This window comes from Watersipora subatra, chromosome 2 (genome assembly GCF_963576615.1).
Source record: "Watersipora subatra chromosome 2, tzWatSuba1.1, whole genome shotgun sequence".
Classification (NCBI taxonomy): domain Eukaryota; kingdom Metazoa; phylum Bryozoa; class Gymnolaemata; order Cheilostomatida; family Watersiporidae; genus Watersipora; species Watersipora subatra.
In genome coordinates this window covers 60629459-60656070 of record NC_088709.1, presented here as the reverse complement: position 1 = coordinate 60656070, position 26612 = coordinate 60629459, and the positions used below count along the sequence as shown (strand labels likewise).

General features: G+C 33.1%; 2 protein-coding genes across 2 annotated transcripts in view; both read right to left on the bottom strand.

Moving 5' to 3' along the window:
* LOC137388405 (uncharacterized) overlaps positions 1–26612 on the bottom strand; it is a 243550-nt gene that overhangs the window by 111583 nt on the left and 105355 nt on the right. The window lies entirely within an intron of this gene.
* The window catches only part of LOC137387076 (uncharacterized), a 28832-nt gene continuing 22256 nt past the window's right edge, over positions 20037–26612 (bottom strand). The window contains exons 7-8 of the mRNA XM_068073369.1: positions 21124–21828; positions 20037–20170 (exon numbers count right to left, since the gene is read on the bottom strand). Coding sequence (XP_067929470.1) covers positions 20037–20170; positions 21124–21828 — 839 coding nt within the window. The remainder of the gene's footprint in view (positions 20171–21123; positions 21829–26612) is intronic.

The following is a 26612-nucleotide window of genomic DNA, read 5'->3' as shown; positions in this document are numbered from 1 at the left end:
CAGGCCAAGAAAACAATTAACTATTAGTCTATATTAGCGGTAGACATCACACCTTCCACGAGCTTGCTCTGGAAAGATTGATTTCTTCTGCAATATTGAGTTATCATCAGATGATATACATTCGGAAACAGGTATATTTTCAAATTATAAAAAGTAGCGAAATTATCACAACTTTTTGTAGTGCTTTGAAAAAGAGAATTGAGTTTTATTGGTTTTTTTAATAAAATACTAGGTAAGAATTATAGGCCAGATAAGAAATGCATGTTTATGAAGTCATAACAAATTAACATTTACTACGGCTCAGGAGATGAGTTGAATAGCATAAAGGCTGTATTGTTTAGATTCTGTGGCAATATTTAAAATATACCGGATAATTCTCACCACACCAAACTTGTCTATCACTTGTTCAATTTATTGTGAAGGTTTACATGCAGTTTGAGTTGATCCAAAGTTACTGGAGAAGATCGAAAAATGCTGGCAAAATTGAGATACCAAATGAGGATAATGTTGAGAGGTTAATTTTAAAGTATTAGGTTTTATAATATTGTTTTCGGAGACTTTTTGATAACTTATTGGTATAAACGTAATATACTAAATTAGTTGAAATGTTGAAGCATACATTAAAAATTTGTTGCAAAACTATATTGGCCAAATGAATACTAACTCAGCTAGACAGCTTGCTATTTTTCTGCTAGTGAGCCAATATGCTATGAATATAACTCTTGCAATACTGACAAACCACTTGATACATCAATATCATTTTTCAAACAGTTCCTTAAAACAATTTTTTCAAGTACAGAGGGAAGTGTTTTATGGAGCAAATCCTGCAGTTATAAAGGTATAACAGTCAATTTTAGGACCTTACTTTAGCTGCCATAGTTACCACCAAAGAATGATGTGCAGAAATGATCAAAATAATTGGGATGCCTAATTCTAATTTAGACGGAATGTCATATTTTCATTTAATAACATTATTTTCTTACACCAATGTAGTAAACTAATATATATTGTAAATAAATAAAATGTAATATTATACATAATTTTTATATATTGAAAGAGTCTACCTTAAACTAACCTCAATTTGAAAAACCCTAGCGGCCCTTTTAGAGAGCCATCAAATTATACCATGAGTTGTTCAAAATTATGCTAGTGTATTATATTCAGCAGACACTGTGTCATATATTGACCGAAATCAAAATTTTGCTAGATAATGTAGTTGAAAATTTTGCCCAGTAAAAAACTTCATTATAAAAACCAGCTAATTATAATATTAACATAATTTTTTTCACCATACTCCTATGCAGTATGGGGAATTAGAAAATATGTAGTTTTAGTCATCTACTGTTTTAAAAGTCGGGTTATTTCAATATAAACATAAATTTCTAGTTATTTCTATTATAGGCATCTCAACTACTTTTGCCATCACTATATAGGCCAAGCAACCAATTAACATTCAGTCAATATCAGTGTTAGCCATCACACTTTTTGCGAGCTTGCTCTGGGAAGATTGGTTTCTTTTGCTGTATTGAGCTATCATCAGATGACAAACATTTCAAAACAGGTACGCCTATAACTTTAAAATTATAAAAAGTTGCTAAATTGCCAGAACTTTCTGTGATGCTTTGGAAGACATATTTGAGTTATATTTTTTTTAACTTACTAGGTAAAGATTATAGACAATTCTTAAAATGCATAATGATGCTGTCATTACAAATTAAAATTTACTAGGGCACTATAAATTATCTGACTAGCATGAAGGCTGGTAATTGCTGAGGTGTTTAGAGTATGTGGCAATATTTGAAAAATACGGAACAACAATTATTCTTTCCCCACACCAAACTTGCCTATCACAGTTTCAACTTCGTGTGTGAGAGGTTTACATGCATTTTGAGTTGAGTCAAAGCTAGTGGAGAAAATCTAAAAAGCTTGAATCTATTTTGAATGGTTCAACAGACTATACCACTTGTTAAATTTACAGGATGGTTGTGCTATCCAATGTAATAACTGCACATCAATAAACCTGTCAATACAAGTTGTATTTTAGATATGATATGGTTAGCTAAGGCTCTCCTTAGATTAACCAAACACTCTTATTTTACTTAACGCTAACATTCACTCACTGGTAGTAAACTCAGTTGAGGTGAGTAAAACTCATCCACACTTACTAGAACGGTATCCGAGATCCACTGAAGTCGCTAGTGTTTTACATGTTGAAAAGAAAGACAAAAATAAAAACAAGTTTCTAACTATAGAATACCAATTACTTTCCTACTTACTTGCAGGTACCACATCTAAATTATATGTGACCGGTTTAGCTCTGCTATTTCGCACTGTCCCCTTCATCTCTGCTTTTGTTTGATTCTTGATATACAATTTTTTTAAACTGTTCTTTGTTTTCTTGTCCGCATGTATGCGATTGTATGTACTATTTGATGATATAAATCACACAGGCATGCACGGACGCAAACACACGCACGCACGCACACACGCACACTCATCTGACGATCCTATTAGCTTCTAAGTTTCCGACAATACAAAGATAGCAGTGGAAATGATGAAAAAGGAGTGACCTTTGATCAACCAGCTGTTCATCCTTTTCCAAGCAATATCCACACAATACAGGCTCTAGAGCCATTACTTTTAGCGCCCTTTAGAAATAAAAGCTGTTTTTTGTTTCATACTGACAAGGTCAGCTCATAGGTAATCTTAGAAACACACACTAATGGTGAGTTGAATGAAGAGCTTACAGCTCTATAGATGACTAATGATGACCACTAATGATCACTAATGATGACCTGTTTTATATTGCATGTAGTGTGCACTCGTTTTTAATAGTCTTGTGAGACTGTTCTTAAAAATGTAAATGTATTATAATTTATTAATTTGTCTTGGTTAACCAAAAGATCATTCATCATGAGGTCAAACAATAAAATTTGACTCCATTATAAATTCTTGTGTATGCGCTAAATATGGTTTCACACAATTTAATTTTAACCACACATTAAAATAGACTATTGTCAGATTATGCATGATGAAACTTACAAATCAATAGACCCTTCAACCATAAAAAAATATAGTTTACTACTATAATACGTTAAAGGTTGTTAAGATATATTGACAAGTATTGATAATTTGCAAAAAAATTATCAATACGAGTTTGTTATTTAAATTAGGAGTGGGAGCTAAAATACTCTCACATGGGTGTTCAATTTAACATATCTGCTACTCAGATGGATATTCAGGGAACTATAATTAGGCGCATCGTCTCGAAATTACCTGCAAAGTCACTCTTTTGCAATCCAAAACAACAACAATGATTCGCACTACTTTATCTATCCCGATGAACTAGTCTTTGCAGTCATGTTCTTACACCTTCACCAAATAGAATTGATGCAGATGACAGATCGGGGTTACTTATAAATATCATTACCCAGTAAATAAATCAAATCAACTGTTTTAATAAGTTTCCTTTTATTCATATGAAAACTTATGCTCAACCATAAACTCAATCAGCAAATGATAGGCAACTTTAATTCTTTAAAACATGTTGATGAAACATATTGTATTTAAACCATACACATTTTGGCTTTCAGCTTTATATCGGCATCATCAAATTTATTATTGCTGGTTAATTGCTGTCAACTTTTGAGCACTCCTAACATTTGTACAGAGGCATCACAAATAAATTACATGTTGTTACCCACCTGCTGTGGCCACTCTACCAACTTAATTAGCTTTTTTAAGACTTCTGGATAGATTTGAAACTTTCAACTTGTCTTCGAAATTTCTATATTCTAATAATTAGTATATTTTTCTGTATGCGTAAAGGTTCGCACACAATTAAAGCAAATTAAGCAAAGCTGTAGCGGCTGAAGCATCAAAGGAATGTTACCTCAAAGCACACTTGGTGTGATATCATTTGCCTCAATCAGAAAAAAACAAATACACAGTAAACAGTTTCGAATAATGAAGTGATGTTATTAGTAATGTAATGTTAGTGATAAAGTGTTGTTATTTGTATCAATTTAAATTTGAATCAAAATACATTAATTATTATTATGATTTATTTACTTACCAACTAGCTTTAACTCATTTGCAATTTTTTGCCAGTTATACGTTTTGATGTCTTCTCCTTTATTTTTTTGGTGTCTTTGATTATAGAGGTGGGGCCTCTCTCTTACTAGCGCAATGAGATGCTCTTCCATAACTGATCACGCTACTATTATTAATTAATTAACCAATTTATTATTATTAATACACCAGTGTTTGGTACGATCACGCTCACAGTTTTTGCAGTCAATGACCTTGGAACAGCCAATAGCGTGCAAGAGGTCGCACCAAAAATCAAACACGTTTAAACAATCACAATCTTGCCGCTGCGGCTACCGTTTTGTTGCATAGCTACACTTTTGTACCACATTCGTTCTAGTGTGTGAGCACCTTAAGACACAACAGTCACACGCGTATAATGTGTTAACCTGGATGCTTTCGTTTCAAATACATAGATAAGATTTCACAGTTATAACAAGAAGCATACATGTGATAATGATTTTTCACAAGTTTTAATAACAATACAGTGAATTTGAATTATAGATGTTTTGCATGTTAAACTAATGTGATAAACTTGCTTCTAATTAGATCTGAAAAATGAAATGTAAAATATAGATTTACATTGCTTTATTTCTTTAAATCACGCTGTAATTACAAATAAATTTTACTACAAAGTCCAAGCTTTGTGATATGTAGCTTTTCACAATAGCGGCAATATTTTAGTAAATTGTTTACTTAAACTTTTTTACTAAATTTTGTTTATAGAGATTTGTCGGATTACGATGTTGAAAAAAGGAAGCACTATGTTATACCATGTTTTTTTTCAAAAGACCAACTTGCCATTCGTTTCTCTAAATATATCAACAATATGTCTAGCTTTGGACCAGCCACAATGCAACAGCAAATGATATTTCCAAGCAGGTTGTGATGGTTTCAACTACATTTTTTACCCAAAGGTGTTGTGATCATTTTGGATGCTTTAACCTTGAGGAAAAGAAAGGTTCATCTACAAAAACGGCAGCACTGAAACTAAACCTTATGTATAAAAGTTGATCATCTCCTTGCAAGAGGTAAGGTAGTCAGAATAAACTTACCTTCAAGTGTATGGGATTTTTGTGAAGTATGTGTGACCTTGCATGAATGTTGTGGCTGGTTCAGCCAGTGTTATTATTATTACTCATCAGTTCAAGGTGAGCTGCTGAGCTAGGCAGTTGACTGCCTGGTAGAGACTTCGAATTATAAAAAATTGTACATAAATTAGTCTCCCAAAATTCTGTCAATTATTTGAAACACACATGTGTAATTTGTATGTCATGACGACCAAAGTCTAGTTTCAAAAATGGTGTTAATTTATGTTATATGAAGTGTAATGGGTATCACTATGGCGCCTTACAGTGCCTCGCATTGCATGTTCACAACTCGAGTTGCACAACTCGAGTTGTGAACACGCAACGCGACTTTGTAAAAGTAAGGTGCAATATATTGGTATTACGGTCGCATAACTGTAGATCTGGTTATATTAACAATGGTACATCAATATAGGCACCCGTTAGCTAATAGAAATTAAACTATGTATGTCTGTGCTGTAAAACTAAAGCTAATGGCGAATTATAGTGTGCCGAGTTTGCAAATCGAGTTGTACAACTCGAGTTGCAAACTCGAGTTTTGTAAATATAACTCGAGTTGTACAACTCGAGTACATTAAAACCCAAGCCGAGTTCTTTCAACAGCAACTCGAGTTCAACAACTCGGCTTGAGAACATCTCTTCGTTTCATTTTCTCTGGCTATAGGGATGTTTTTTGGTGCATCATTAAACGCCGTTGAAATAATTTCTATGTTCATTTTCGGTGTTCATTAAACTTCTTGTCAGGTTCTAGAGAAATAACTCTTTTTCATTTGAAAAAAGAAGTTGCCCAGCTCCAACATAGATTGTTTTTTAGTTTGGTTTTTACATTCCAAAATCGTTCTTGTCTCGTATTTATAGATATAAATATGCGCAAATATCTCCAATATATATAATTTAAATGTGTATATAGATTTAAATTATTAATATTAACTTTCTGTAAATGTTCTGTAATTGAGGCACCCTAATTACTCACTTTGTTTTCTTTACAAACCAGTGTTAGTTTTGCGCAACACAACTCAAGTTTATCAAAAACCCAGGCCGAGTTGTACAACACGGCAACTCGAGTTGTAGAACTCGAGTTGCAAACACGCAACGCAAGGCACTGTAAGGCGCCATAGTACAACTCTAAGCAAAATTTCAAAACTCAATTTCTCGATGCATTCATCAGTTGTAATCTTGTCATATATGTCAGCATGTTTTGTTTGGTAATGCACTTCACAATTAACTCTTTAAAAACAGCCACTCTCTCTTTAAAAATGAGGCAGACACAGTTGTTACGTATTTCAATGAAAAAACAGTGCAATTTCTAGCCATCCTTGAACCGTCGGCCTGCGAGGTCAACATTCCTCTTTTTGTTGATTGTTGTCATTTCAGAAAATTGGGGTTTATTCAGTTGATTATTCATATTCTAACCCTTGGGACCCTGTACATTTTTGTCATTGCATGTCAGTAACCTTGGGAAATCCAACGATCCAAAGTTTTAAACTTTTATTAAATATATCTAGATGTTCTCATAATACAATGGTATTTGATAAACCACAAGTAAAAAGTGTCGGGCAGCCCACAGCATATGTCATCAAACTGAAAAAACAGTACTTCATCATTATTCAGGCTAAAACTATAAAAGTTTGCATAATTTGAAAAAAAACAACTCGTAAAAATACTTAAAGTAGCATCCTATCCATTGAGCACTGGTTTACCATCATTTCATGACTCAACATTTACTGGAAAATTATAGTTAGTATCATGAAATTCTTTATTTGCATCACAATAATTCATGACCTACCAACAAGCGAGTCATATCAATATTTCGTGATGTTGCAATAATAAAATTGGTTATTAATTAAAACGAAAGAAGTCGGTAAAGATGCTTAAAATCTGTTACAAATGAAAGTTAAATTTCTCGTCTAATCCCCTGTGCAAGATTTAATTTGATTGGTTTACGCTGTCATTCAGAAGCAGATTTTGTAAACAGAGCAATGTGAATGCCGGAAAACCGGCCGTTAGGGATTCCGATACACCCTCCGCAATGCCGGAAAACTGGCTGTTTGGGTTCAAAGGGCTAATTTGTTGTTCTTAATTTAGCATTTACATGTAGATAGCAGCAGTTAGAACACGTAGGTAAAAGCGCTCTATTAATTATGCCTACAAGCCAGTCATTTTTGATTTTATGACGGATGCCGCGGGCCGGATGAAAATTGACCAAGGCCACATTTGGCCTCCGGGCCGCACTTCGGACATTTCTGACGTAAGCATACAATAAACAGTCAAGCAAAAATAGTTTGTTTGCTCATTAAAACTGCAACAAAAATTGCCACTTGGATTTTACACTTGAAAATTATTTCCTTTTGCTAAAACTAATAAAATGATATTAAAGTTTTCAGTCTGTAAAAAAAAATATCTTTTGCTCACAACTGTCAGCTAAATCCTACGCTTCTGAGCAACAGAAAACTGCTAAACTGATTTTTGTCGTAAATCTACAGCTGAGATCTGTAGTTTGTAATCCAGACAAATTCTTGTCTGCACTCCCTGTCTATGCAACTGTTGGTAGGAGTTTTACTTTTGCCACCCTTAGTGCATAAGTTTTATAAATAGTTTTATAATAGCTAAAGACTTACCTATTGACAATTGTATCTGTTTTAGTCAAATTTCCAGCAATCAAAAACATGTTCTCAAGCAAGTTAACAACAAGAATTGCGACATGTCTAGTTTAATCTCAATAAATCATGTTATGATCACTACACAGTCCTTTGGCATTACCTACTGTATAAGTTCTTCCAGTTTCATTATCTTGCTTTCGTAATATTAAAGTAGTAGTTAATGGAGAGAAATTCGTTTTTAATATTTACAATCAACCTAGAAGTAGGAATAGCAATTCAAACTAGGTGCACCAATGCCATTATATATAGAAGGATGTTTTGAAATAACATTAATATAAACCCACTTTAAATTATACATGCAAAACATTAATTTTTGTGTTAGCTATACAACAACATAAAAACTTGTGTTTTTTGACTTAACTATTAAGTCTGATCTAAACTCAGTCTCAAACCAAAACACTTTAAAGGTTTTCAAGACTTTCAATGGCTGAAGCTACCTCACAGCTTACCAAGTTACCCTACCTCCTTTAGAGCACACAAGGTTAACCTTGTCTACAATATGATATGATATACTTATATGACAATTGTCATATAACAAACAAATGTCAGGCATCAAGTAATCATTCACAAAACACAAGAATGTGCTGAAAATATTTTGAATTTACTATGGAAAATAAAATATGGTTATTACTTATGGTAGTAAAAGGTACATGGCAGTGTAATTGATAGGTTTTTCATGATGTTCCTCGTGGGTCCATGTTTGCTCTGACATGTAAAACATAAAAAGAATGCATCAACTAAAGTTGTAAATAGGTTTAGATATTTTTGTATGAAAATCAATTTTACGCTATGAACTCTACAGAAACTTGAAGATGAAGATTTTTACAAGACTGTAAATATAAATAAAAAGCAATAACGCCAGCTGCAGTTTGTTGGTATAGATTAAAAAGCATTAGTGTTGCTGTATTTAGTGGCTTTTGGCATGTGGTTCACATGACTTCGTTTTTGAATTCTTTGTAAGCTGTAATTGCTGGATTGGTGTAGGTTGCAGGTTGCTACCAGCTATCTTTGTATTACGGTACTATTTGCTACTGACACATTGCGATTTAGTTTAATATTTTATTTTGTAATTATAACAAATTATTAATGATGTAAAACTTGTTAAAGTTTATGGCTTTTTGCAGGAATGTCATTTGTAGAAGAAAATAAATGTGAGTTTTTTATTTCGGGTTTTGTTTGTTGCCTATTTGTAATTCTGTTATTAGCTACAAGTTAGACAAATTACGCTAAAGGTTTAATAGCTGATGTTGCCTAATAATTCTCTTTTTACAACTTTTTGTTTAAAAAATTGTCAACAGCAAAAAGTGCCTACATGAGTATTCACATCCTAAATATAAATCATTCTTTAATCAACAATAGAGAAAGTAATTTATGAGATTCACTGGAATCAGAATATCTGCATTGTTTAGTGTGGCTACAGCAGCTGTAAAACGATTAAAGATAGTGGATGAAAAAAGTTATTTTTCTATATAATGCACAGCTACTTTTTTTTTAAAACCGACAAGCGCTGACAACTTGCATCACTAGCTTACTATGTTTACTAATCATAATTCCAATTGTTAACCTAAAGTCTGATGAAAGTAGCTCTTGTAAAATCTCATTAATTTGAGCAGCGCAAGTCAGAGAGTTGGTAAAACTGTAATGAAATATTTCAGCTGTAGCAGTTGAGTTTACTAATAGAGTTATCTTAAACTGTTGATATCAGTTTTGAGGCTAGGCAAAGATGAAGTCATTAAAATGAACATCATGCCACACACTCGGTAGTTGACCTCAAAAGTCACTCATTTTACCTTGGTCTACATATTAAATGTTTTTACCAGTGCATACGTTGCACCCCCACCACAGACTATGAATGTGTCATTCATAGTCTAAGATGTTGTTTTTCCACTGAACATGCTTTTTTCTAACAGGTTTGCATTTCCTTAAGCACAGCTAGATGTAAAGACAATTAGTCATCAACCCACTGTTTGCTTTGTAACTGCACATAGTTTGGATTTTATTTTGGTAAATTGTTAACAACATAAAATTTATTATCTCAAAATTTAGAACATTTTCAAATCAAGTTTCTTGCAAGGACACAAATATAAAGATCAAACAATACATCACAATGCAAATATCAAAAGGCAATGACAGTTACTACAATAATATTATGGCAATATAACATGAATGACCAGAGAGTTTCAGTGAGAGACATTCCTTGAGCATTGCTATAAGATTGTTCATTGTCAATGTCTAGGAAGTAGTTATAGAGAGCTTCACTTATTAGCAAAGCCATGTACTTCAAATTCATAAATGTTAAGAGTTGTATGTCCCATCAATTGTAGCTGTACAAACTGCGCTTTAATAACCTGAGCACAAGTTATCATGGTAAAAATCGGTCAAAAAAAATCTTCAAGCTGTCCACAAAGAGAATCAGGGTTGTTGCTGTAAAACAATTGATTCTTTAGGATTGAAGCTGTCATGATGATGCCTCTCAACCTTTCGGGAACAACTAGACTGGGGGAGTCTAAAATAAAGGAAGGTGTTTGATATAAATATAATACTGTGAAAGTGAGTTTGGAAAGGTTGTTTCTCACAGATATAAAAAAGATTCAGCTTACCAACTGCATTTAAAAGGTTTTAAGACTATTTATTAAAAATTCTAGATCTTCAAGATTTTAGTCAGACCTAAATAAATTCGGAATACCTCAGTTATATACATCAGTTGTTGAGTTTTTTGTGTGAGGTGAATAAAAAGCACATACCCATACTCCTTTGTACTCTAGCTAAAAGTGGATGCCTTACCGTAGCAGACTTCCATCACTTGTTGATAAAAAACTATTTTAATTGATTACCTCCACAGCTGAGAGCCATAACGGCCCAGATGCAGTGAATCTGCCCTAAGTCAACTATAAGCCATGGGTTTACTTCATTTGTAGTGCAAGCAATAGATAGTCTCTCATTATAAGCAAGGGGTCTATACACTCCATCAACAGCAAAATTACTAAACAAGAATTCTCGAGTTGTCTTCACTTGGTAAACTGATGATAAGGTCACACTCTTTCCTTGAATAATAATCATTCATTGACTTTATTCATAAAAAGTTTCAACTGATGAAAGTTGTTAATTTTGTGCCAAACAATTCAGATTCTTATCTCTTTATCTTACTACATTGTACAAATGCAATTTTTCTAATGAAACAAATTTGTAAAAACATAGTACTATAGTACTATTTTGTAATATAAAAAGTATATAGTGTGTAATACTTCTACAGTATCAAGTGTTTAGTTGAATATTGAGATTTTGTCCCTTGTCTCGATTTATATTTTACTGTATCGGTAAATAACTTAGCACACTTAACTCTGATTATTATCAGCATTCTTGCTTTTTCTTACTTTATTAGTTAAACTATTTAAGTTTTATATTTAAAGTTCCAATTATGTAATTTTCTTGTTTTTGTACTGGTCAACATTAAAATACAGTACTGAAATACAAAAACATTAATAAAGCAAAGAGCTTTGAGTGTTTTATACCAAATAAGCTGAAGTGCTTTCACTTCATTGCGTTAGACCATAGTATAAAATTGCTCTACATGATGTAAATAATGCAACTAAGTATAATACACTTATACGAATATATCTCAGCATAATAATTTGTTAAGAAATGGCTTTACTTGAAGGTTTCTTAGCTTTTGTCTGCCAAAACAACATTTTGGCTTTAAAAAATGAGACTGTTGACTAAACAAGCCTCACTACTAATTATATGACCGTGTAAAGGGTCCAACATTCTGAATTTAAATATGCTGCATTAAAACTACCTAAAAACACTAAGAAATAGTTAGGTTGTTTTCAAAAGACTATTCTAGAAAATAAAAAATATAATATATTGTTCAAGCAGTATTTAGATGACTCTGTTTACCACATTGTTGATTACTTGATGGTGATCACATATAAAAACCAAACACAAATGCGTTTCTAGTTATCTGCTATCCCATATGCTAAAAACAGAAAAAAGTAAAACAGTTCAAAATATCTGCCAGTATGTCTGATAATTTAATTCTGGCATTTAAAGTAACTGCCTTTGCATTTGAGAGAAATTAAGTAATTTGTAATGATGGAGATAACAACCATCTATATTAGAAATCACCCAACTATCAGCTTAACAAGACTTAGCATAACCTGCGGCCCATCACATTGAGTAGGCTGGTGCCTTTACAAAGCTAGTCTTGATTTTGATAAAAACTATAGTTAAAATGGAAAGCATTACAAACTATTATGACTGCTATGCCGGTTCAAATTTGGCAATAAACTAACACAACTAAAGTAAAATTGTGAGATATGCTAAAATACCAAAAGAAAGTTGGTGTGGGTAAATTAACAACTAATTATTACTATATACTTAATAATAATCCGGTAGAAATCATAAAATGAAGTTTTACATGATAGAAGAGCAATAATGTAAATTCCCATGTACGACCAAAGAGCAGAGTAATCAATCAATAGGACAGATTTTGAGAAATGGTTAGACTACTCCAAATAAGAGCAGAAAAAATATGCAGATGATACTGTCAAAGTAGTCACTTATTCAAATATTTGCATTAACGTCGGCATAAACTTTTCAATAATAATGAAATGTTTAAAAGTGCTCATAACAACTTTATTTATTTTCCAATATCTCAAAAAAGATTAACCGTTGTTAGTGAAAAACGAATCAGATTTTGGCTAAGTATTCTACGCATCCTATAACATGTTTATTAGCGGCAGTTTAATCGTCTGGCATTAAAGAAGCACAAACAATATTTTTTTAAACCATACATTCGAAATAACATTGTGGACATAAGAAAACCTTAATTTGACCTTGACAATGCTGCAAAGTGTAAGATGTTCTCAATAGTCTCCTTGGTTGGTTAGCTGACCTGCTTTTTCTGTTTTTTCTGCTAATTCAATTTTTTGAGTTTTGAGTTTGACATCAAATTCATAAAATATGCAACTTCCATTTTATAGAAATTGGAAAACTTTTTTAGCTGTCACACTTTCTATGAAGCAATAAAACTGCTAGTTGTGTATGAAAAAACGGGGACAGCTCCAATATACTAGAAAATCTTAATTGAATATATAATAACCAAACTGCTGTTAAAATACTTGCAATCATGCAACAAAAATACCGTTTTTCATTGCGACAATTTGGTATGCTTCTAATGCAAAGTCCAGGTAAATCTTATTAAATACATTATACCACAACTTTACCTTGCTTGAAATGTTTTTGCAACTTTGGAAGATCTGCTTTTAAAACCAAACAACAAAATAATAAATAGTTGCAGCTACCCTTAAATTGCATTCATATTTTGTACTCTTGAGTGGGCATCTGAGGTAAATGTTATGTACTCAAGTTCTAAATGGCTACCTTTGACAATTTGACATGAGATATGATAACTTTGGGTTTTATCGAGAAGCATGATGATGAATAGTAACCAAATCAAGTAGGCCTACTTTATACTACTTGACAGTATTTTAGTTTTTACTTGACAGTAAATAGTAGAAAGCTGATAAGTAATAGCCATGACCTCGAATTCTTTAAACAGAACAATATTTGTGGAGAATGGTAACTAAATACATGCCTTGTAACCAAATTCACTCACTGTAGGCTAAAGAGGTTTATTGGTTTCCAGTGCTAGCATAAACAACTGGCATAAACTAGCATAAACTGCACCTCACTGAAATACACAAATAGTAGATTACATGTCATGTATAAAGTCTATGATAGAAATGATTGTACCTTAGGCTATGGATGCCCTGCTTGAGGGTTGATGAAATGCTTAACAACACCCTTACTTACCGTTCTATAGACATTGATTTTATTTTTTAGGTTAAGTAAGCCTTGACTTAATTAGAAAAATCAGACTTCGGCAAAACTGTATTTTTTGTTTAATTTTTGGTAAAATGTAGCAAATAAACAGTGTTTATAATAACTCAGTGTTGAAATTAACAGGCATAAATTATTTGCTACTATTGCACACTTTAAATAGCAACCAAACTTAAGGTACAACGGAGTCATATACAAAAAAAACTTGTCTTTCACGTGGCTACTTGACTATTTATACCTAATTCTTTCTTTGACACCTTATGCAAATTTAAAACAAACTTTTGCTGACCCTAATTTAGTGATTTTATTAGTGTGAAACTGTTTTAACTCAGTGACGTGTTCTGTTTTATTTTGTTTATCACAAGATATTAAATATATTGAACCATTTGTTTTACCTAGAGATTACTCACAACTACATTGTTTTAATAATTTTCAATAGTTCAATCAAGGATGGAAGAGAATCATGCAACTCCATACTAATAGGTAGTATTATTGACCTTTGGTAATGCATGTCTCTATTTGTATTTGCTCGGAAGGTAGCAAAGTTTATCAATAAGTTTTTGACCAACTATAGGTAATTATAACTTGTTCGATACAATTTTAAAACCTGCTGCTAAGAATAAAGCTTGATTAAAAGTGTCTATTTTATCTATTAAGGTGTGATTTTTGACAAGGTAGGCACCAGCTGGAAAATTATATTAGCATAAAAATTCTAGAACACAAACAGTTGTTGCATACGGAATAGTAGCCAGCTCTTGCAAACTTTCACCACCTTTGTGCTAAAATTTTGCTAAAACCTAACCCAAATCAGTAATAAAAGCACAAACTACTGTAGATTCCTTATTTTTAAGTCAATCACTACGTTGTTTTTGTATGCTTTGGTGCTTTTTAAAGTTACAGCATTAATTCAATTGGCCTAATAATAACTAGCTCTACTTGACTACCTTAAGGCTTGGCCTAACCTAAACTAGAACTATAATTTTACACTAACATATTTTTGAGGTAGAGGTTCATTTGTCTGTTGTGACAACATGCAGGTTTGCCACAATAGCAAACATTTAGAGTGTGAATACAGCTCTGTTACACCTGGCTACTTTAGTTGACAGAAAAGAGACCAGAAATATTTTGATGCTGTGGTAACAACAGCTGTCGGGGCCGTTTTAGCATGCGCTAGCCAATCTTGCTTTGAGGTAAAATAATAGAAAAATCAGACAATAATTTGATTGAGTAGGCTTCCCAACTAACAACGACATTCCTGGGATTTTCCGTAACGTTACGCAGAAATAACGTTCCAAACCAACATTGTCATAACGTTCTACAAACGTTATTTGATGATCATTGTAGAATTATGTTCCAACAATGTCGCAGGAACGTTGCATAGAATGTTGTTCAAAAATATTATCATAACGTTCAGCAGAATGTTACAGGAATATACTTTGCTAACGTTATCATAACGTCGTTAGAGAACATTATTAATGAATGTCCCAGGAATGTCCCAGGAACGTTACTCTGGAATGTTCAAGTGCAAACATTCATGTAACATTGGCTTGCAATGTAACTAGAATATTATGGGGTGACATCATATTTACATTCAAATAATTGTCCCAGCAATGTTTCAGGAATGTTACTTTTGAATGTTCAAGGGTTAATGTTCATATAACATTGGCTTGCAATGTAGTTGGAATATTATGGTGTGACATCATATTTAACTTCAAATGAATGTTCCAGGAATGTCCCAGGAAAGTTACTCTGGAATGTTCAAGCGCAAACATTCATGTACCATTGGCTTGCAATGTAACTAGAATATTATGCGGTGACATCATATTTACATTCAAATAATTGTCCCAGCAATGTTTCAGGAATGTTACTTTTGAATGTTCGAGGGTTAATGTTCATATAACATTGGCTTGCAATGTAATTGGAATATTATGGTGTGACATCATATTTAACTTCAAATGAATGTCCCAGGAATGTCCCAGGAACGTTACTCTGGAATGTTCAAGTGCAAACATTCATGTAACATTGGCTTGCAATGTAACTAGAATATTATGGGGTGACATCATATTTACATTCAAATAATTGTTCCAGCAATGTTTCAGGAATGTTACTTTTGAATGTTCAAGGGTTAATGTTCATATAACATTGGCTTGCAATGTAGTTGGAATATTATGGTGTGACATTATATTTAACTTCAAATGAATGTTCCAGGAATGTCCCAGGAAAGTTACTCTGGAATGTTCAAGCGCAAACATTCATGTACCATTGGCTTGCAATGTAACTAGAATATTATGGGGTGACATCATATTTACATTCAAATAATTGTCCCAGCAATGTTTCAGGAATGTTACTTTTGAATGTTCGAGGGTTAATGTTCATATAACATTGGCTTGCAATGTAATTGGAATATTATGGTGTGACATCATATTTAACTTCAAATGAATGTTCCAGGAATGTCCCAGGAACGTTACTCTGGAATGTTCGAGTGCAAACATTCATGTAACATTGGCTTGAAATGTAACTGGAATATTATGAGGTGACATCATATTTACATTCAAATAATTGTCCCAGCAATGTTTCAGGAATGTTACTTTTGAATGTTCGAGGGTTAATGTTCATATAACATTGGCTTGCAATGTAGTTAGAACATTATGGTGTTACATCAATTGTACTTTCAAATGAATGTCCTAGCAATGTTTCAGGAATATTACTTTTGAATGTTCGAGGGTTAATGTTCATATAACATTGGCTTGAAATGTAGTTAAAACATTATGGTGTTACATCAAATGTACTTTCAAATGAATGTCCTAGCAATGTTACAGAAATGTTACTTTTGAATGTTCGAGGGTTAACATTCATATATTATTGGCTTGCAATGTAACTAGAATATTATGGTGTGACACCATATTTAACTTCAAATGAATTTTGTAGCAATGTTTCAGGAATGTTACTTTTGAATGTTCGAGTGTTAACAATCATATAACATTGGCTTGCAATGTAGTTGGAATATTTTGGTGTGACATCATATTTAACTTCAAATGAATGTCCTAGGAATGTCCCAGGAACGTTACTCTGGAATGTTCAAATGAAAACACTCATATAACATTGGCTTGCAATGTAGTTGGAATATTATGGTGTGACATCATATTTAACTTCAAATGAATGTTCCAGAAATGTCCCAGGAACGTTACTCTGGAATGTTCGAGTGTTAACGTTCATATAACATTGGCTTGCAATGTAGTTGGAATATTATGGTGTGACCTCATATTTAACTTCAAATGAATGTTCCAGGAATGTCCCAGGAACGTTACTCTGGAATGTTCGAGTGCAAACATTCATGCGACATTGGCTTGAATTGTAACTGGAATATTATGGGGTGACATCATATTTACATTCAAATAATTGTCCCAGCAATGTTTCAGGAATGTTACTTTTGAATGTTTGAGTGTTAACATTCATATATTTAGGTTGCTTTGGAGATGTAATGTTTGTGGAATGTTGTATAGCTTAAGGAAAAAATATTGTTGACGGTTATGCTCGGTACATTATAGTAACGTTGTACGCAATTCATTAGAGGATCATTCTGTGAAACATCAAAATGTTAGAAATTGTCTACACAGTTACACCCAACTAATGTTCTGGACGAAAACGTTCCTGGGATGTTAGCTAATATTTTTGAGGCAACATCATGGAAGGCATGCTTGTGGAATATTCTGTAACATATTCTCCCCATGTCGTAGGAATTTTGCACCAGATCATCTGCTCAATGTTCCATAATGGTGAAACTCCATACTGTTCCGAATATATTAGAAAACAATTTTATGTGAATGTTTACATCCAAACATTTCAAAGTAGCAATCCTGTAACATTGCTGGGACATTCAATAACAATGTTTTGTAACAACGTTATAATAACGTTGGCAAACCTTTTCCACTAACTTTCTAGCTAAAATGGTACAAAAACGCATGATTTAATTTTTGGAAGTTGTCACCGTTTCATAACAAAAAATTATTTAAAATGATGCAAATTAAAGATTTTATAGATTTTTATCACAGATATAGAAACAAACAAAATAATGAAAAACAATAATGATAATTTTGAATGATTTATGTAAATGAATTGAAAAGTCACTACAAATTTCAATTTTCGCACTTCATTAGACGTATCGCGAAAATGACTAGGGTCCATTAAGCTTTCTAGGTGCAGTAAAGTGTCATACCATGACTCGACAGTGTGAGTGCATCGCATCTGAACACATTCTGGGACTTTTTGGGTTGGTTTCAAGTGTTATGTGCTAGTCTATTTTACAGTAGAATAAAGCTATGTCTGACTAGCTAATGAGTCTAAAATCATTACTTTCGTTGAGTGAACCCAATGCCCAACCATGTGTCAACAACTTTTCTGCCTTTAAATTTTGTTTCAGCTCAACGAACCAATGCGGAAAGGAAAGCGATGCGTATTAGCTAAGAATACTACTATATACTACTAAGCTGGAAAATCCCTATGCATTAATGTCCCATCAATGTTCTAGGCGTAACCTTCCTGGGATGTTAGCTAATAGCTTTGAGCCAATATTATGGAAAAAATGTTCGTGGAATATTACGCAAAGTTCTCCCAATATTGTGGCAATGTTATGTGAGATCATTTGCTAACATTCCAGCAATGTATTTCCCGCAACGTTGCTGGGATGGTGTGAGAAATACGTTCCAGCAATGTATTTCCCACAACATTGCTGGAACGTTGTGAGAGTTACGTTCCAGCAATGTATTTCCCACAACGTTTCTGGAACGTTGAAAATGTGTCTATAAATAATCTTGTGACAACGTTACGATGAAACGTTTCTGGGACTTTTTGGAACATCCCTGGAATGTTCTGGGAACGTAAAATTGTTAGTTGGGTTACTATCTCGTAATTACCAAAATATGGAAAAATACCTTTAACTAAAGCATACCATAAAATTATTTTATAAACTATAAATTAATTTTATAAACAACACACCTACACACAATTTTACAATTTGGTCTCTATCGATACTATTGTTTTACCAGGTTGCATTGAAGCCATTTAGCATAAGTGTGTTTTAAGGTAGTCTCGGTGTGTGAATTGTTTTTTCTTTTTCACTAAAGTGCTTAATTTTTTGTTGTTCCCCACTGACACACACGAACGTACGCAAACATATGCATACCAACATACACTACATGTTTATGCACACACAACAATATCTACAGCAACACGCACACTGACACACACCGACTCAATCGTGCACAGATACACAGAGACATTGATGCACACACAGACAGACACTCACGCGCACAAATAGAGGCATCTAAGCACACCAACATTAATACGACTACTAAAAGCAAAGGATTATCTACCCTTGCTCATAAAATGAATGTCAGCATTTCCTCTGCAACTCAATGCTAGACTAAGTAACCAATTAGACTCACCACCGAAATGTTCACAATCTGGACAGTCACTGGAGGAAGGGAGTATAGATAGTACATTATCTTCAACATGCACTTTTAGAGTAATGATAGCTGCAATACACCAAATATGTAGTCTACAGAGTTTATAGTTGTTCTCAACAGATTTGATAGTCAGGAAATTTTGTGCTGTAGAACTTTAAGTAATAGTATAATTTGTACAATTTATTGAGTTTAACTATAAAAGATTTGCAATTCTGCACCGAATTATATTAAAAACACAGAATATATGAACTCCTATTAAAATACATCTCGATTAAAAACAGCGAAGGTCAGTTTCCTATCAAGGGCAAATAATGACCATGCATCTCCAAGGTATAACAGTATAAGTACACATGTTATTATTTCCTCTCTGAGGTAAACCACATTAAATACATATACAAACTTATACCTGATTTGTGAATAAAGCAGAACTTATGGAACAGCAAAACTAGACAGCATAGTTCAAAGAAAACGACAATAAAACAAAAGCAAGAAATGATGACATCTGACACTTATAAATTTAAATCGCTGTCATAATTAAATGTAGTAAGTTATAGTCTGTAACAAGCAAATTTTGACTGCAGCGATCGTCTTGTAAAAATTTTAGTTTCAAAACTCCATTTAATGCACCAAAATTAATATACCGGTATATTATCATACTAACACACCTTGTTTATACATGTATAACATAAAAAGTTATGGCAAAACACCGCTATCTTATCTTGTCACCCTATATAAGATATCGAAGGCACATAACACATAAGATTGTGTGAGGGAAAGTCAATTGTCAAGGAGATGCACTCAGAGCAAGAAATAGTTTGTAAATACAGAAAACTTTTTCCATTCTGTTTAATAATTGCTCATTTTACAAGCTCAGTGTGTAATCATTTTCACTTTCACAATAACTGAGAGTATAGTACTTTCTTCTCATCATATCTCGGAATTATCAAAGTGTCTCCTGATATGCACATGTCATAAACACCTGAAGATCTCCTCTTTTCTGAGTCAATAAGCCTTCCTAGATGCTTGCCTATAAATAAATTTAGAGCTTACGTATTAATACTTCCTTTAAATTAATTCTCACATTTCAATAAAAAATAAAAAAATAAAAAAATATGAAAGTGATGTGACTACTTTACTTTATTGAAAATACTTCAAATATATTTTATTAGTTTTTATTCATAAAACTTCTTTGAGTATCTCATCAGACCATTTCATTACTTTGTCAGATATACTGATAATTTTCCTCCGTTTTTTGTATTAAATAGTATTATACTAGTACTTCTAGCAAAAAACATTCTAATAGCTCAATAGTAAAATCTGAAAATTAGACATTTTTAGGTAGTCTGCTAGTATTAACCATTAATGTAGTGATGCAAATTAATGTATTTTTACATGTTATTTAACATATATTTTATCAGTTTTGGTTCATATTATTTCTTTAAGCACTTCATCAATACTATAGTTTTATCTATAGTCATAGTCAGTATTTAACTGCTATCACAATGTAATACTGTTATAGCCAACCCATAAGTTATCATTACAAACACAATGTCCGGACATGGCATATACTTCACCCTCCAATCATTTACCCAATTTATTCTAAAAAATTTTTACTATGTACTAGAACCTATAGTTTACTAATTACCTACGGTTTCAAATGATAGAAACCAATCACAGATCCTTTATAAAATCAGCCATTCAGGGTGCGCGGTGCTATAATTTTTCTTCATCCAGTCAAACCAATTGAATCATAATGCTTCACTACTAGGCACTATCTAATAGCAACAACAAACACATTAATATACACAGTTAGCTAATGTAATCATACTGATAGTATAAGCAGTGTGGTTTTCAAACAATTATTTCAGAGTAAGTATAAACATTTGATACAAAAATGCTCAGCAAACCCATTATTGAAATTTACTTCTTAACGCGTTTAGTTGTGACAAAAATAATTAATTAATTAAATACAACAATTACCAGTTTCAGCCTGTAGTATGCGTATATCTGCATATACTGAGCGCAGAGGTGTTACTAGAATGTTATCTCCTTCATAGCAGGCAACTCCGCCAGGCTTATCCCCTTCTGCGCAAGTCCACACTGTCTCTCCTGTTTTTATGTTCACTCTAAACACTGTTGAAGTCGCAGAAGATGATACAATTACAGATTTGTGGTCAGGAGCACAGAGGGCCATCATTCCCCATTCACCATCTTGTAGACAAGGGATGTGTTTAATAACCTGTCCATCTAGTGAATAGACTGTCATACAATTATTAGACCTATTAGGGACTACTAATTTATCTCCAGTTACAACCAGCTTGTTGATAGGCTTGCTAATAGAATCAGAATGATCCCAGCTTGTGATTAGTTTACCATTCAGATCAGTTACTAGAACTTTAAATGGATGAACTAGAATAAACAGTTTCTCATTATAGAAACACAGTCCGTTAATGTTGTTTCCCTCTAGTGTTGAGAGTGAAGTTACCAAGCTGGCTAACTCATCTATTCTATTTAGGCCTGCTCCCACTCCACCAACATATGTGAATTTGTCTCGATAAGCCACTGTGAAGTATGCTGATGGCACAGGTACTACTTTCTTGAATTTGAGCAATGATGGAGGAGTAAGAAGGTTAGTAGATATTGCAGCATCATCAACTATCTGTAACTCTGGTTCCTGCACTTTAACTGAAAGAAACAAACAAGATAACAGACAAACGATAATTATTATGCTATTATTTTAGTGCAAAAAACAAATTAAACTTAAAATGTAACTAGTTTGTCTGACATATTGAACTGGATTTTCCAAGGTTTTTATGACGTTTTCTACTAAAACTATTGAATAAGCTGTAAGGTTCTTTCTGCTCTACCACATAAGTAATAGATTAACATGCAAAACATACCTTGGGCGGAAAGTGTCTTCTGATTGGTCAATGTCAAGGAAGGTAGATCTTCATCAACAAATTCCCTGATCTCATTATATGTAGCTGTGAAGCTATTTACTATATCAACCTGTTGAATAATTTGAATATTGTGATTCTCCAATGTGTAAAGTAGTAACTATAATACTATGCACTGCTAAACTAGGCCATCAAATTGAAACTGTGTTTGTCTAATAAAATTATCAAAATTTTAATGCATTCACAAGGGCTAGCTAAAAGCACTAACTCAGTGATAAGTATTAAAACTTCACAGCGCTATAACTAAGAGTGAGAAATATTCTGAGTGTTTCAATTGTCTTCTGGAAACAATGAGCTAGAGCTAAACTGTATATAGACATTGTGAATAACTAAAACTACCTCTATGATCCTTGCAATGCGTAATATAAAAAAACTTTTATGTTTAATATAAAATTACTGCCGATAAAGTATCACAGTTTGTTTAACACGGTGATGGCTGGAGACAAGTCTCACAAGCTTAGACATTCTCCAAATTTTTTCAGTGAATGTTTATTATTTAATTTTTAATTAATATATATGACAGCGCGTATCATTTTCAATACAAACGCGGCATTTCATATAACGCGCAATAGGCTCTCAAAGTGAAACTTGTCCAGCGGCTTAGACTTTTGTAATTTGAGGTCATGACTTTCCTAGGGCGAACCATATGCCAGGAATAATTTTCTGAGGTGTTTGATTAGCTAGGATGCTTTATTAGACTGTTTTGCAGACTTTAAAGTGGTTGCTAAGGACGACAAAAATGGCGATCTTTTATTTCCGGTTATTCAGTCTACGTATCGCGTTTTAAAATGTCTCACTGCGATATCGGTGGTGGTGACTTTTGGAAAGAATTTGAGTAGGTCGATGTGCATTATTTAGATTTATTGTGTAAAAAAGCAAGTAATAGGGATTTTCGAAGCATTAAGATCGATTTAGATCTTGAGAATGATGGATTAGATGGAAAGTTTCAGCTAAGTTTTACTGATAACAGTCGTAGTTTAGGGATCCTGTCGTCACGACAATATTTAACAGAAGGTGCGAAGCTTGGTACCAACACTCCTCTGACTGGATCTTCTGTTGCTCACTACGGGTTTGATTATGCACAGCAGGTAGGTAAAAACATTTTGAAAACATTTTTTGTTCTTGTTACAAAACGCAAATCTTATTTTATATTTTTGTCAAAAACGCACACACAGCCCAAAATATAACAATAATTACTCGACTATTACAAGGTATAAGGCTATGAATGTAGTGTTTTACGTTGAATCATTGCTGAGTTTTAACAATTTGCTATTATCAATTGCAAATGCTAATTAAGAATTATAAAAACAATCAAATTCATAAATCAAAATGTATATTTAAAAATTAAAATATAAATAGTAAATGTACAATGTACAATGTACTTGCATGTCTATAGCAAACAACAAATGTTTGTTTTGTTTTATTCTTAGGTCCACTACCCTGCCAACCTACAGCAACTTGAGCCACTCTATTTCAAAACCCCTCGGATGTGTGCGCTAATTGGAGTGGCCTGTGACACCTTCCCTGCACAAGTGAACTATCTGATTGATGAGACTGCCTGCGCGACAAAAGGAGCCAACAGCGTCGTATCCTATTTTCATCACTATCTAGAGACCTATGGCCTTGATGAAAAGAAAGCTTTGTTCCCCGCTGACAACTGTTGGTATGCAAGCAACAACCAACGTTATGAATTTTCATGTTTGTATTGAAAATGTATTGATAAAATTATGTATACATATCCAACCCTTTTTAGTGGCGAGAGTAAAAACAACACAGTAATACAGTACATGGCTTGGTGCATTGCAAACGGGCTGCACAAGGAGATTGAACTGAATTTTCTCGTCGCAGGTCACACGAAATTCAGCTGTGATTACTGCTTTGGCCTGCTAAAAAGGAAATACAGAACTAACAGAGTTCCTCTCTTTCTTATATAGCTGAGGTATGTTTTTCATTTTATCAATTAGTGAAATAAAAATTTGCAATTCTTGCATGCGCTATTCATACACAAACTATCTAAAGGTTCTTGGTTACTTAATCTGAGTTGGAAGTACAACATGATGAAATTCGATAATGTTGTACAATAAATGTAATACTAATAGACAGTGTGTGCAGTACTCGTTTTTTTGCTGCAGACAGTGTCCAAGTAAAAAGCATGCCAATAGCGGGGAGAGTGAAGATATACAGCTTATGTCTGCAGAGTCAGCCAGGTTAGGGTGGCCTGAAATCATTCCGCCTCCTTGTCTGAGTGTTGAACGTCAGCAATATCTTTTCAAAGAAATCAGAGTTATGTGATGAGAGCAAAAAAAATCTTGTGTGCCCAGCGCCCATTCAACAGCCATTACAGCTCAATACGTCTGCTGCAACGACTGCAGAATCCAAAGACTACTAAAAAGTCTACTAAGGCTAGCTGTATCGCCCTGATACAGAAATGTAAACATCAATCATAGACAGTAGCAGCAGTGCTATCAATTTATTTTTTTATTTATATTATGTTATTATATTATATTCATGTTATTTTAATAATGTTTTAATCAATTTTAACTTGCTTTAACTTAAACCTAATTTATCTACTAAACAGGTAACATTAATCTCAAATTGTCTCCCCGGGCTCAGAAGCCTTGGATCGTCTTACCCTAAAGACCCTAACTTATTCATCTCAGAAAAAGTTCTGTGAGTGCATTGAGTATATGTTCTAACACTGATACATTTGCATTAATTTTATGCTCAAAATAATCAATTCAATGTGCAACACAATTTGGTAGTAACTCCTTTACTGTGTAATAATGTGTTCCTTTCCAACGACAAGACATGTGACCTTGACCTCACTGTTTTTATGTATTCGAGTTGAACTGACATCATCGGGACCCATTTCATATTGTTCGCCATGTTCTCTTCCATATAGATCTCAACATTCATGAAAATATACTGTCTGTAGCATGCGGTTGCTATAACATTCCAAAACGTCAACAAATAATACTGTTTAAAATTCAATCCATCAACTTTAAAGACGAATTTCTCAGTTTGTGGTGACAACCATATTGACCAACACCTTCTTCGATAAAAACCTGTACATCAGGTTGGGTTGCTTCGATTTCAATTCTGAAAACAGTTTTGAAAAGCTGAGATATTTCCCTATTACATTAGGCTAAAAAACAATTTTGTGATCGGGCCTCGTTTGTATTGAAACTGACACGACCTGTCACATATTTTAAATTGCATGCATTATTGATATCTCACCAAAAGTTGCCATACAACTAGGATTCCGAGCCATTCACATTAGACAAAAAATTGTTTATAAACCAAAACATACTTTATGACTAAAATAAAAAAAATGTACTCACCTGATGAGACTCTTTGAACTTAGCATATTATAGCAGAAGTAGAGTGTTTATCTCTGTCATCCTAACTCCTATATCCCTCTCTATAAATTCTACTAGCTGTTCTTTTGATGTCCTCCTGTTGTCTACCAACTCCCTCTCTAGTTCATCATACATTCTACGTAGCTCTGATAACTATAAAAATTTAGGGTTCACGAGTTGAAGAGAATAGTGCATACATTACATCTGTGCTGCGGTGTTGAAGTAGAATATCTATGTTGTGCAAGTAGCTTAAAGTGTGTCTTAAACAATGATATCACCCTGAGATAATTTCACCTTTGAGTTAGGAATTGTTAAAGGTATACATAAAATCAGATATCCTTTGGGTTGTTAACTCTTAAAAATTGAAACAGCTTAAGAAACCACAGTTTTTCTTTTAATGAGTCTTTATGAAAAAAAATAAATTGATTGTTAAAATTATTAGCCAGTCAACCCAAGAATGCTAAATAGCATAGCTTAAATAAATAATTATTCTTCCTTTGAAAACAACGAAAATGTTGTTTACCCCAAATACCTAACATAAATGATAAAGCAATTGTAAACTGTCGATAAAAACACTAACTCATCATAACTTGAAATGGAATGTTGAACTGGTTGGTTAATTAGCAACCAACGTGAGACATTTTTAAATATGGCTGGTGATAATAGTTGCTTATCTCTGAACCACTGCTCTGAGTGCGTTTACTCTACCAAATCTCGTGTGAATATATCATTATAGCGTAACATACACATTATTTTGTACAAATTTTATAATTTTCACCTTAATAATATAAAATATCTATGAATTACAACTAACAAACTTATTCCAAACAAGTCCGACATGAGTATCACAAGACTAATTGGAATCCCAACAATTTTAATAGCGAGGGAACAATTACTATTCATGTAATGCTTTACCAAATAGCTCCTATTGAAAAAACTTCAAATGTAAACAAGCATAAAAACCTACATCGACAGAAAAGTGTTAAGTGGTTTTTTACTGATGTGAACTGGTACATAAAAACATTACTGTACAATGTATATCATTTTTTATCTTCTTTGTTTGGCATTTTTTTGTGTTTTTTTATTACATTTATGTTTTATTTATTTCAATTTGATTTTATGTTTTATTTTTTTGTTTAACCATGTCTTTTCA